The 12,282-nt window shown below is 43.4% G+C and overlaps 1 protein-coding gene across 1 annotated transcript in view; it reads right to left on the bottom strand.

The window, feature by feature from the left end:
* kiaa0232 (KIAA0232 ortholog) overlaps window positions 1–9,086 on the bottom strand; it is a 13,888-nt gene extending 4,802 nt beyond the window's left edge. The window contains exons 1-7 of the mRNA XM_010790986.1: window positions 8,818–9,086; window positions 6,339–6,904; window positions 5,868–6,008; window positions 4,185–4,254; window positions 3,993–4,077; window positions 492–3,852; window positions 214–326 (exon numbers count right to left, since the gene is read on the bottom strand). Of these exons, the coding sequence (XP_010789288.1) occupies window positions 214–326; window positions 492–3,852; window positions 3,993–4,077; window positions 4,185–4,254; window positions 5,868–6,008; window positions 6,339–6,575 (4,007 nt within the window). The 5' untranslated portion in view covers window positions 6,576–6,904; window positions 8,818–9,086. The remainder of the gene's footprint in view (window positions 1–213; window positions 327–491; window positions 3,853–3,992; window positions 4,078–4,184; window positions 4,255–5,867; window positions 6,009–6,338; window positions 6,905–8,817) is intronic.
* Between the last annotated feature and the right edge of the window lie 3,196 nt (window positions 9,087–12,282).

The following is a 12,282-nucleotide window of genomic DNA, read 5'->3' as shown; positions in this document are numbered from 1 at the left end:
AATGAGCCACAACTTTTCTTTCAAAACAAAGCTGCCAACTGGGGTGGCAGCTGGGGTGGCAAGGCATTTTTCTGAGGTAGCAGCTGCCACCCCGTAGAATCGCCACTGTACCTAATACAGTTTTAATAACAGTTAAATAGTTGGCAGTGATTATATTTTCTCTTTGCTAGTGAATAAAATGTAAAAGTATTTTATTTATTTTTTTAAAACGGTATACCTGTACACTGCGATCCAGGGAAAAGGGGGGAACAGAGTGTGTTCTGCCACCAGCACTCGTCTTGCTGGTTGCCGGTTCCTCTTTGTCCACTTATATTTAACAGAGGGAACTATAAAAGACAAATGAGAAGTGGTTAGTGTGTCAGTAAGGTGAAACCCTTTTAACAGCCATTTGACAGATTATGAAAACACTGTGTGGTTATGCAAACAGTTTTGTTGTAATGCACTAGCACACAGAACATTCTTACAACATCATTTTAGGAGGAAACCCTCACCTCTGGAACATCTCCCACAAAGTCATAAGCAATCCCATACTTGGGGATCTGACCCACTGGTGCAGAGAAGCAGGACTGCTTTTCTTCTGAAGATTCCTTCTTTTGAATCTTGCCGACAGAGACGTCTGTCTGACCGCCTGCAGTTGATGCAGCCTCTGCAGTCTTGCAGTCTAAGCAAATCTCTTGCTCAGCAATTGGCAGGAGGGTACTGGAGCCCTCCTGTGAATCCAAAGAGGTCTGGGCACTCTTCTCCATGCCAGACTTCTTTAATCTGGGTAAGAATTTACCAGATTCCAGTTCTGACTTCCCGTAATAGGGGCCCTCACATTCTGCATCCTCCTCCAGAGGTTTGAGATCTGCCTGAGGATCATCGAAGACGTCCACAGGCGCCAGGACGGGAAAACTCAACTCCTCCTTGTCAGTCTCGGCCTCGGAATCACTCACTCCACCGGGAGACAACTCTGAGGCCGATATTGGTCGAAAATGAGTCCTGGGGGAGATGCGAATGGCCCTGTACTGCGTCCGGTTGATGCCATATATGCGTGGGTGGAAGGCTTCATTCTCTGAGTCCGAGCAAAGAATCGACTTGGGCTTGAAGCCCGGACTGAATGAAGCCATGTCCTCAGGCTCGAAAGAACACTCGACGTGGAGGACTTGAGAGAAGGGATTGTTCAGGTTGAAGGATGTGAACGGGTATTCCAAACCTTGCTCTTCACCACGCAAGCCTCCGTAGGAACCGAGCAAATCTTCATGGAAGATGAAAGAAAATCCCTTATTCAATCCATCCCCACTACCTCTAATGGCCTGGTCACTCTGCCCAAAAGACACAAGAGGTCTCCACAGGGGCCGGTGCCCGGGGGCAAAGCAGCTGCCAGTGTTCATGAACACATCTGTGCCGGTGATGGTGAGCATATCTGAGCTGGAAGCAGACGCAGACGCAGCGGTACACTGTAGCAGGCTATGTTGGGTGTCACTAGGTGGCACAAGAGCCCAATTCTTATCCCCACTTAGTGTCTTCAACTCTCCATACACCCCTCCAAGGATGAATGCTGTGTTCTCCTTGTCAGAGTTCAGGTCCCAGGGCTTGGACGGAGTCATATAATCCCCTGCATCATCTACCTTGGAGAGTTTGTTTTTGGCTAAGTCCTGTTCTTCCTTCTTGCCCTCCCAAAGGTGATACTCTGAGCGCTGCACTGCTTTTTTCTGAGGTTCCTTAATTGGATCCCCTTTGGCCTGCACTTCCAGGCGGCTGCAGCAGTAACCGCCGGACTCATCTGAGAACAGGCCCTCGCTTGGTTGTTCTGCTCCTTGCTTCACCGTTACAGATTTTTCCTCTCCTATTGCAGTCCAAATGTCCTTTATTATCCCTGAGCTGTAGTCGTCACCGTGTTGGTTTGTGTCGTCCGAAAACATGCCAGTGCTGTACTGTTTACCCTCGTCCTCTTCCAATGCTATACCACAAATGGACTCCAATTTAGATTTTTTGGTGAAGGTCTTATTGGATGCCGTGCTTACACTGACCTCCTCACATTTGCGGCCAGAGTTCGCCTGCAAGAAATCCAGGATTTCATCCTCTAGATATGTACCAGAGAGAGGAGGGATTATACAATCAATCTCTTCATTGCCAATTTGAACAGCATCCTCGGTCAGAACATTTCCTTGCTCGTTGTCTGAACGAGTCTCCTCTGAATGTGACCACGGACTGCAAGTTCTTGTTGAAAGGTTAGAACAGTGTTCAGTTTCGTCAAAGGCACTATTTTTGGTCCATATTAGCAAACGAGACTGTTTATTAGAATGCGGGTCGAGACAGCTACTAGAATCTGTGTTGTTTTCATGACCAACGGTGAGTGAGTCGCGGGGAAAAGGGAACGTGGGGCTCTCATACTGCAGCTCGAAAAGAGAGAAGCAAGATGGTTCACTGGTGGCTTCAGGGACAATTGGCTCCTCCAGATTTCCAGATAGTTTGCTCAGGGTGAACGAGACACTATCAAGGAGGGGGGAGAGGCGGATGGGAGAGTCTCCTATGAAGCTTTCTCCATCTATATCTTCTGAAGTGGATGGTGAATAACATCCCCACACTTGAGCCATGTTTTCAAGATCCTCCATTAGGAATCCAACTGATCCCAGAGGTTCTTGTGAGTCTGCCCGTATTGCAATTTTCCCATGCTGCTCAAGGCCATCTAACACTAAACAACATTCTGCCTCGACGTCTCTTTGCTCTTTGCTTTTTTGTCGAATCATGCTTAAGATCCGACTCTCTTGTATAGACTCTGAGGCACTAGTATCCAATATGGATTGATAAATGTCAACTTCATAGAAGTGAGTGAATTCAGACAGATGCTTGTCATCTAAATCTCTACTATCCTCTGGCTGAGGGCAGCATGAGGTCCCAGTGAGTTCAACACTTTCATCTTCTGCTTCGCCAGGCCCTTCCACAAAGTGCCCATCGACAAAAGAGCCTGCTGCTAGGTACGCTCTCTGGAAGCTCTCATTGGCAATGCAGATTCCCTGGAATCTCTCCGGCAGCCTCTCCATGTCGGTCGACAAATCAAAACCATCAGGAGAGTCTACCTTGTTGCGATATTTTGTTTCCAGCTTGCTTTGCCTACTGCAAGGTACAAAATACTCTGTGATGGGCTCAGTGTACCAAAGAGGCTCCTCCATGTATTCCTTTCTGTTTCTGGCCTCAACTCCGGACTCTTTAGCCTCCTTCCAGCCTGGATCTCTACGAATCTCTTTCAGAGGTCTCTTCCCCTTCTTGTAAAGCTGTGGTTGTTTAGCAGCGCCTCCAGTGGCGCTGCTACTGCTCCCTCCTGTATTTCTTCGCTCCTCCTTTTCAATGACCTTCACCTGCAGCTTCACCTGCCCGCTGTTGCGTGTTCTCTTATTTTTAGCAGCCTCCCTGGATTTGTGCCTTATTCTAACTGCCTTGCTTCTGGATGACTTCAAGTCACTCTGGTTCCCGCTAGAGCTTGAGCCGGCCTCACTAGAGCCAGAGGACCAGGATCTGGGTCTGTTTTTGCCCTCAGATCTGTGTCTCATCTGTCTCTTCGAGTGGACGGTAGATTTCTCCTCTGCTGCTGCACCACCACGGTATCTATTTTCTTTCTCCTTCTTGCTCCGTCGGTGCTGGCCTCTCTCGTTGGACGTCGTAGTGATGGTACCACATGCTTCGAGGTTTCTCTCCTTTGCAGCCTCCCCTTCACTGTTGCAATCTTTTGGGGAAGAGGTGTCTGTGCTGGTCTGTGGAGCAGCAGACGATGAACTCGAATATGCGCAGGCCTTAGCCTTGTTCCACACCGTCATGATCTCTTGGAGACAAACAGGTTTCTCTGACAAAGAAGGAAAGGCTTCATAATACCTGCAGTCACAACAAAAAGAGAGAACAATTGATTTAAATGCATTCATAACGGTACAGTTGAAATAAACAAATGCATGTGGATGTTGTTCTGCAGTCACTTTTGTACATAAAATGATTCACATATCCATTATATAGCTTACATTTCCACCTGGTCCTTTGAAGAGGGGGACTCAGCTCGCTCTGGAGACTGAGAGCCATCAGATTTCTTTTGTATCTGTTTCTCTTCTATAAAAAAAGAAATTGAACAAGACATTTTATTAGTGCAATTATTATTCAAATTCTTTCTTCTTTTTTTTTTTACACAACACTTCGTAATGATAAACCGAACAAACCTTTCTGTTTGTTTTGGATGTCCTTTAGTTTAGAACAAAGCTCTTCAACCAGGCTCTCAATTCCAGAGTTCTGCACAAATGAGGGCAAAAAACAATAGTTAAAATTGGTATGAGCATGCTCCAACTCAAAAACCTGTTTTGGGAAAAAAAGTTACACCTATAAAAGACCTTCTCAAAACTCTATTGAAATTGCATATCTTACTATGAAACAGAAATTATGATGATGTCAATATCATGGTAGAGTTTTACTGATGTTACATTTTCTTAGTGATATTGTACTGATCAGTTGAATTATCTAAATCCTGCTCAGTTATTTTAAGGGGGAAACTGAATCATGTTTGGTCTTTGTGATAAAAAGAACATTAAAAAGATATTTGCAAAACAGCTATGACATAAACAAAATAAATACAATAGATAACTCAAACTCCAAATACAACATGACTCCTGAGATCTAATAGCCTTAGGTAAGAATGCAGAATTCCCAAAAGCTACATTGACAGAAAATGTGAAGAATGAAAGGCATGGGGTTGACACAAGTCAAGCCAGCTGACTTGCGAGAGCTTAGGCATGCTCGGTCATGACGGTTCTATATTTAGCTATGCTGCCGAAATACTTTTTGAAAAAATAAATAAATAAAGAGGCTAAACAACAGGACAAGGTATTGCCTCGCTGTGTTCTGAGTAAGTGAACATTTACTACATATCCGGTTTAGCTTACTTCCTTCTCACATTGAGCAATTTGATTCGTGGAAAATGTAAACAACAAGGGTTTGAAATAAACAACACAACAATGTCAGGTTGCAAGCTCGATCAAGCAGGCACTGTCGAGGGAAATTGCCTCAAACAAATCACCTCAGTCCTGACAGACACTTTAGCTCACTCCTTCCCTGTTCACTCATCCAGAAAATAATATTCCTTACCATGCCGCCTCATGAAAAGCCAAGCAAAGTTTTCTCCTGCCCTGTGTTTCCTCTTGCATCATTGTGCTAATGCCGGTCAGCTGACAACCGACCGACTACGCTGCTCACTGCTGCAATCCTGCGCAGCGTGTGCTGGTTAAAAAATAGACTGCAGAATCCACTCCCCAGAGAGGAGCTCAACACTCCTCCTCCTCCTCCTGCCTTGCAGACCCTTCCCCTCCCTCCAGCTCTACGTTGTGTCATTCTCAACGAGACCATCCTCCCCTTACTATTGCCGGCAAGTGACAGAAATGTCAGTAGATCTCTGTGGCTTTATGATTCACAAAAAGGAATGGATAACAATAGATAGAATCTTAAGATAAATGCTTGTATGCGAACAGCACCATTGTAAGGTCACGCATCATAAGTGTGTAAAGCATGGTTTATGTTAAGTCCTGACTTTAATATGACCCTTTTCAATGAACACCAATTGGACGCAATTGAAGTTACGATGCATGTACAATGAAGATCTTCCCTGATGGATAGCATTAGCTTCCCAGAGAGATTTATTCCATGTCTATTCACCGTGATTTATACAATTTACATCTGCATGACTGCACATTAACAAAAAGAAAGTATTACTAGTGTTACAAATTGGTGACGTGCCTGTATTCAGACTGCTTTTCACTCAAAGGTTTCATAAAATAAGAGGCAGGTCAAACAAAAGCCTTACTTGAATAACACTCCTTTTAAATGATTATATTGATATTGATATTAGTGCTTACTTCATCAGATGCAGAGCGGAGGCATTGCACAGCAGCTTGCTTCTTCATTTCCTCGAGACTCAGGTCAGTCCCTCCTTTCTTCTTACTCTTGCCCCATTTCTTTCCAGCTCCCTTCTCCCAGCCCAAAAAGATGTCATTCTCCTGTCACACAAAACGAGAAAGTCAGTAACAAAAAGACACACTGGTGTTACTATTACTATTTTTTTTAAAGCATAACAAGAGCTGTAATGACAAATGACAGAGATCAAAGGACGTTGTGCAAGTGCTATGAGGTGAAAGGAATCCCCCATTGTTAACCTCTCCTGGCACATTGGTGTTTTTTCTAATGAGCCCTTTATATTCAAAAAATAACTTCCCTTCCTAAACAATGCGTACTGCCCACTCACTTGACAATGCAAAACCCAAACAGTTGACAAACTGTTTTTTAAGTTTTTTGACAAAGAATATTTCCAAACATTTGTGGCTGCTTACCTGGTCCTGCAGGTCATAGTCGTAGCTGTCATGCAGAAGGAGGCTGAGGACGTAGCGGGTGTAAATCAGGGCATCTATCCCGCACTTCTCAAGCTCCTGGCCAAGCCAGCTTTGTACTGGACCCAGCGACTGGAGCAAGGACATCTCTGAGGAAGGCAGGGGGCCAACGAAGGGATAGGGGCAAGAGAGGTTTTCAGGAGGAGCAGGACCGTCTGAATCGGTGCTCACTGGACGCATGGGACCTCAGGTGTTGGCCATTCTAAGGTGGAGTAACATTGTGATGGGTAGTTACTGTAGGGTGGTCGGTTGAGAAGGGAACAGAGAGAGGACGAGGCAGAACCTTGGGAAGAGGGGGTAGTCACTCCAGCAGGACGCACTGAAGCGACTCTGCATGGGGAGGCATGTAGGATGTTTTTTTATTATTGCTTTTAGCAAAAAGGGGATTTTACACGTCAGGCATGGCTTAGGCTGCAGATAGACCTCAGTGCTGAGCAAAACACAGGATGTGTTTGCGTCTCAGTCGGAGTGGTCCATTTTGGGGCTACGTCTTACTTCAACGGCACAACCTGTAACAGAGCAAACATAAATTGGTTTTCAATATTTAATGTAATCATTTTAAAATAACTTTGAAAAGGACGTAGTCTGACTGTTTAAACTTTAAAGCCTTGCTTACCAGCAAGCTAACGGGCTCATGAGAGATCATGAACTCTTGAGATAATGCAGCAGCAGTTCTTCTAATCATGACACTTTTACATTTGATAAACAGGTTGACAATGTGATTGTGAATGAAGGGATAGGGGCAAGAGAGGTTTTCAGGAGGAGCAGCTTAACTAAGTTGTAAATGTGCTTCACATTTACAACTTAGTTAACTCTTATTCAAGTGTGCATGTGTAATAACCATCTATCTATGCAACAGAGCATAATAACTTTATCACAGAAGAAGTGTTCATGATCATGACCATGTAATTTTGAAACGATTGGATGACAGCAAGGCTTTGTAAAACTACTAAAAGAGGAAGTAACATGTTGCTTGTTATTCCCTTCATTGCAATCACATAATCAACAGCTGAATAATTTAAATTGGCAAATAATTACAGCAAGTATGTCCTGGATTTGTGCCAATGACAGGACAACAATGATAATATAACTCGGGCAACGGGCCGGGGATCGCTTGCTGTCAAGTGCATGTGTTGTATATGGCAGCAGCGGATTAGGGGACCGACGTGAAGAGCAAATGGAGGCTGCGGCGATTTGATTGGCTGGACCCGTCGTCCCATTATGGTTTAGTCGTTTGCGGCGTCAATAGGGCAATATCAAAAGTTTCGCAGTATCCGAACCAATTATTTAGCACAAATAAATATATCACATTTGAACAATGTCGGTAAATAATAAATACGGAAGGACAACAGCTCAAATAAGCTAGCTCCATTGATAATTGCTAAATATGGCTGACCAGTGTCTACAACCCAGCTGTTTCTTGTATTCACATTAGCCCCGGCAGCTAGCTTCAGACTGCACTGCCCACATACCAACTTCTTCCTACAACCCATTTTTTTCGCTGACATGGAAAGGGAGCAACGTAATGCCATTTGTACATAGTTACCGGGCTAGTTATCTTTATTTCAGGTGCATTTTAACGTTGTGCAAATAGGTATAGTTTACAGAGGCTAACGTTACATTGCTGGGCTGCCGAGTGCGGCAATACAAATACATAACAGCCAGGGACACTCATAAGGATTAAGAAGTATTGTCATTACTTTGATTAAATACTACACAATCAGTGTTTGGTAGCTGCTGAAGTGTCAACAAACGTTAAAGTGACTTGTGATAGCGTCACTTTGCAGTCAAATGGCAAGGTTAGCTGGACCACCGACCTTTAACGTTAGCTTATGAGCTAAGTTAGCCAAGTTAGCTGCCAAGAGCTGCTCGTCTCCGGTCAATAGCAGTTAAGTATTAGTTTTACGGTACCATAACGGACATGACAGGTTAACACCTATGTTATATTGCAGTGTTATTAATGTAACTCCAATTGCGATGTCCCCCGTCCCCGAGCAGACTAACGTTGGATTGTTATGTCGGGCAGGTGAACGGAGGCTCCTATGTACAGTGACATTAGAGCCCTGGCCGTGCTCCATTAAATAGTTAGCTAGCAAACCGCAACACGCAAACGTTAGGCCGAGTCTAAACTTTCAGTTGGAGCCGTAGCGCCCAGAATGGCCAACAGTCAACATACATTGTGGCAAATTGTCCTGTACAAATTGAAACAAACGTTTGCTATCGTTAGCTTTCACGTCCGCTTGTTGTGACCGAGGGGGAGGCGGCTGCCCGGGTAGGCAACAAGCGGACTGTCAGACGTTTCCCTTTCAAAATGTACGCCATATCGTCATACAACGAAAGAGTAGGCTGACTAAACACAAAACATGGAGAAAAACAACACAGTGCGACAGTAAGTTCCAAGCCGGTTCACTGGTTGACCTACCTGCCGTGGGCTGAAGTAAAGAGAAGCGGCGAAAGGGGAGCGGCTATTTCTCTCCCGCTGCCGTTCCGAGCTCGAGCTCTGGAATCCGCTGCGGTAGCATCGCGTATCATGGACGCCGACAGAAATGGCGCTGTTTTCACATCCACTGCTTCTTCAACAGCGTCAAGGAAACTGGCGACATTCCGGCTCGAGCATAAGGAAGGTCATTCCTCGATGATACTCATACCCAGAACCACAATGTCCGCTATCGAAAAGCCAGTTTCATTCAGAGAGATTCGCCACCCTCCGCGTTCGTATCTAGGCAACAAGGCAAACCTCTGCTGTCCTGTTCTCAAAGGTTTGATTCCTCCGCTAGGGTATTGCATCAGAAGCCCAACTAGTGCTCTTAATATTTGTAGGCTAAAAGTAAAATGATGAATTACAATGCGCAGATTAAAGTCAGTACTACAAATTAAATAAGAGACCTAATATTCTCTCTTGGGTCAACGTTATGATAATTTCTTAAAATAAAAAGAGACACACACAAAGGTTTTCAAAAGAAAAAACACACTAATATTTATTATTAAATACACAATATAGCGTACACAATACAATATGACTAGACTTGTCAATTATCATTATTTTTCTTTTTAATGTTTCTATGATAAATAATAATAATCTTATAATCTACCAAGTAGGTGTACACACCTAATAAACGTAGTCAACATGTAACACACATTTATTAAAGTTAAACCACAACAGAAATACAAATGCAATTGTGCAATTGTGCCATTTGTATAAGTATTACCTTTTATAAGTTATAGGTCCTACATTTTTTTTTAAATAACAATACAACTGCTTTTCACAGATTAATTTCACTAAGTGTATATATGTGTGAGTGTATGTTGTGGGTGGTGCATATTCTTTAGGCTCGATCAAGGGTCCATAATGTGGCACACTTCAAATGCCCTCTGGCCCCTATAGGGTCATGACCTCTGGTGGGAAGAGACGAGTCAAGGGCTATTGACCAGCTGTTTGTGCTCCTGGCACAACACACACACACACACACACACACACACACACACACACACACACACACACACACACACACACACACACACACACACACACACACACAACCCGATGCTGCATTGCCTACTCGATTAGCAGGCGTTATTATCTTCATGGGTTTGAGTTTGAGGTAAGTGTGTGAAAACAAAAGAGGTCAGGAGAGTGTGCACGTGCAAATGAGAACAAAAACTAAATAAAGGGAGAGAGGAAGTGAGGTGTGTCTAAGTGAGGCAGCAGCTGGCAGGTTATACAGGCAAGCATTTAACTACAGTTCCCAGGGTCCCTCAGAGTCAGCAGAATAATATTGAGTACTGCTTTTTGATCTTTAGCTAAGGCGAAACACAAATGACTGCATTGAGGCCTGATCGAAGTGGAAGTGTTTTCCTCATCATCCTGTCACTGATAACATCTCCTCTGAACCTCCGCTTCCGCCTCAGGCACATCACATGCAACAACATAACATCCACAGAGAAACTTCTAAATCAGCACTGCTGTTTGCTCCAACAGCTTACTCATTTGTTAAGTGAAAGTCAATTTGGAGCAGATGGCATGGCTAAAAGATGCACCATAATCCTCTCCCAGGAAGGGGGCTATAGATGGGGGAAGGGGCCTCTGGGTGATTTCACTCAAAGGTTGTGTACTGTAAGAGAAGTGTGTCCCACGAAGCTTTAGTGTTACTTTGCACCTTCACAGCAGGTTCACATGCTATCTGAGGTGAAGCTGATTATCATCGGCAGGGTTGGTCACTGAGGTAAATGCTTTATTCCTCATAGCTCACAAGCTTTATAACTTTAGACATGTGGTATATTGTACACTGGGACTTGTTTACATTGTCTCTGTGTCCTAACACAACCTTTTAAGCATTTTCAAACTCAAAGCTATGATTTTTTTCCGCTACTCCAATTTACGTAAGTCTAAATACATGGGTGGTTCAAAACCTGCAAAGGCGTCAAGAACATTTTAGCTCATGCTTTTTTTTTAATCCGCTGGGTCGGGGGGCTTTTATGTTTTCAGTTTTACTAGTAAGAGTTTCAGACAACAGAAGTTAATCACATGTTATCTAGACGAACTTCATTAAAATCACCTGGACAAAGACAGTCACATGTCAGGATTCATCATAAGGACTAATGCTATTGTGACAAACAATTCTCACCTCCTTTTAAGTTGACACACTTCTCAGGAATAATCCTTTTTACAGAATTTAAATACTTTCCCCAGGAAGAGACCAATCACAGATGGGGCATTATTAACAGAGACCAATCAGGATCTTTGAGGAAGAAAGAGATCCCGCCCCGAGCTAAGCCATGACTTTGGTTCCTCTTTCTTGTCTCCAAATCTGTTTACCACATTCTGCTCTGTCTGGACTCTGTCTGCATGCCTGGTGGCACATGCACTCAGATCTCCTCTCATTACAGACTGATGTAACAGTGTAACAGCCTGCCTGAGTGATGTTTTGTTCCCTGTTGCGCAAATCTTTTCTGGGACCAAGCCATGTACCATACCTCACCTCAGGAAATTCAGAAAGATAATGAGAACAGCTGTAGATCCACTTTGCTGAACGTACAACTACTTGTATGTAATTTCTTACAATCCTCTCTTCTTTGTTGCTGTTGTCATGCTGTGTCCTGCATAGATAACATGGCTTCAAACTTGTATTAACAGCCATCATTTTGGTTATTGATTATTGGACAAAGTAAGTTTTCATGCACAAATCAATGTACATGCTGTTTTAAAGCTTAAAAATATGGATATATTCTGTTTTCTTTTCCTGTTTAATATCGTATTAAATAAAAAATGTGAGGATTGGAGGGACAAAACAATATGTTTCACAATTTTCTGACATTTTATTGGTCACTTGGGAAAATAATTGACAGATGAATAGATAATGAAAACATATTTTGTGGCAGCCCTAGTTATGTGTTAAGTTCAGGTTCATTTTGAATAATTTAAAGTATAGGAGTTGATCCAATTATTGATTTTTATGCATTCCTTTGCTATCCTTATTTTCTAGCAGTGTCTGTGGTGTAGAGAAGCGTTTCACATGATTCTCATAACATTCTGATCAACAGGATCACCTTATAGTTTCCATCTTTGTGCGACACTGTTTACCACCGCCAGCAGAGGAACTTACTTGAGGTCACTGAGTTTGTTCTGCAGTAGGTATGTGACGGTTTCCAGCCTGACAGATGCTTTGTCTACTGGCTCGTGTTAAAGGTCAACTGCACTTGTAAACATGCACTATTTTCTTTATCTGTTTTCAGAAAAACTCATTAACACATGATCTAAAAAGGATGATTTGCGTTGTTACTCAATTATCACTGCAGCAGGGAGATCGGTCAGTAGGTCAGTCGATACCAGTCGATACAGATCAATCAGTCTGGTGGCTTAGGCTCTTGGTTTTGGTGCCTGTCTCTT

Source organism: Notothenia coriiceps, unplaced genomic scaffold, assembly GCF_000735185.1.
Source record: "Notothenia coriiceps isolate Sejong01 unplaced genomic scaffold, NC01 NC01_scaffold00034935, whole genome shotgun sequence".
NCBI lineage: Eukaryota > Metazoa > Chordata > Actinopteri > Perciformes > Nototheniidae > Notothenia > Notothenia coriiceps.
The sequence above is the reverse complement of the archived record's forward strand: the minus strand, read 5'-3'. Positions and strand labels throughout refer to the sequence as shown.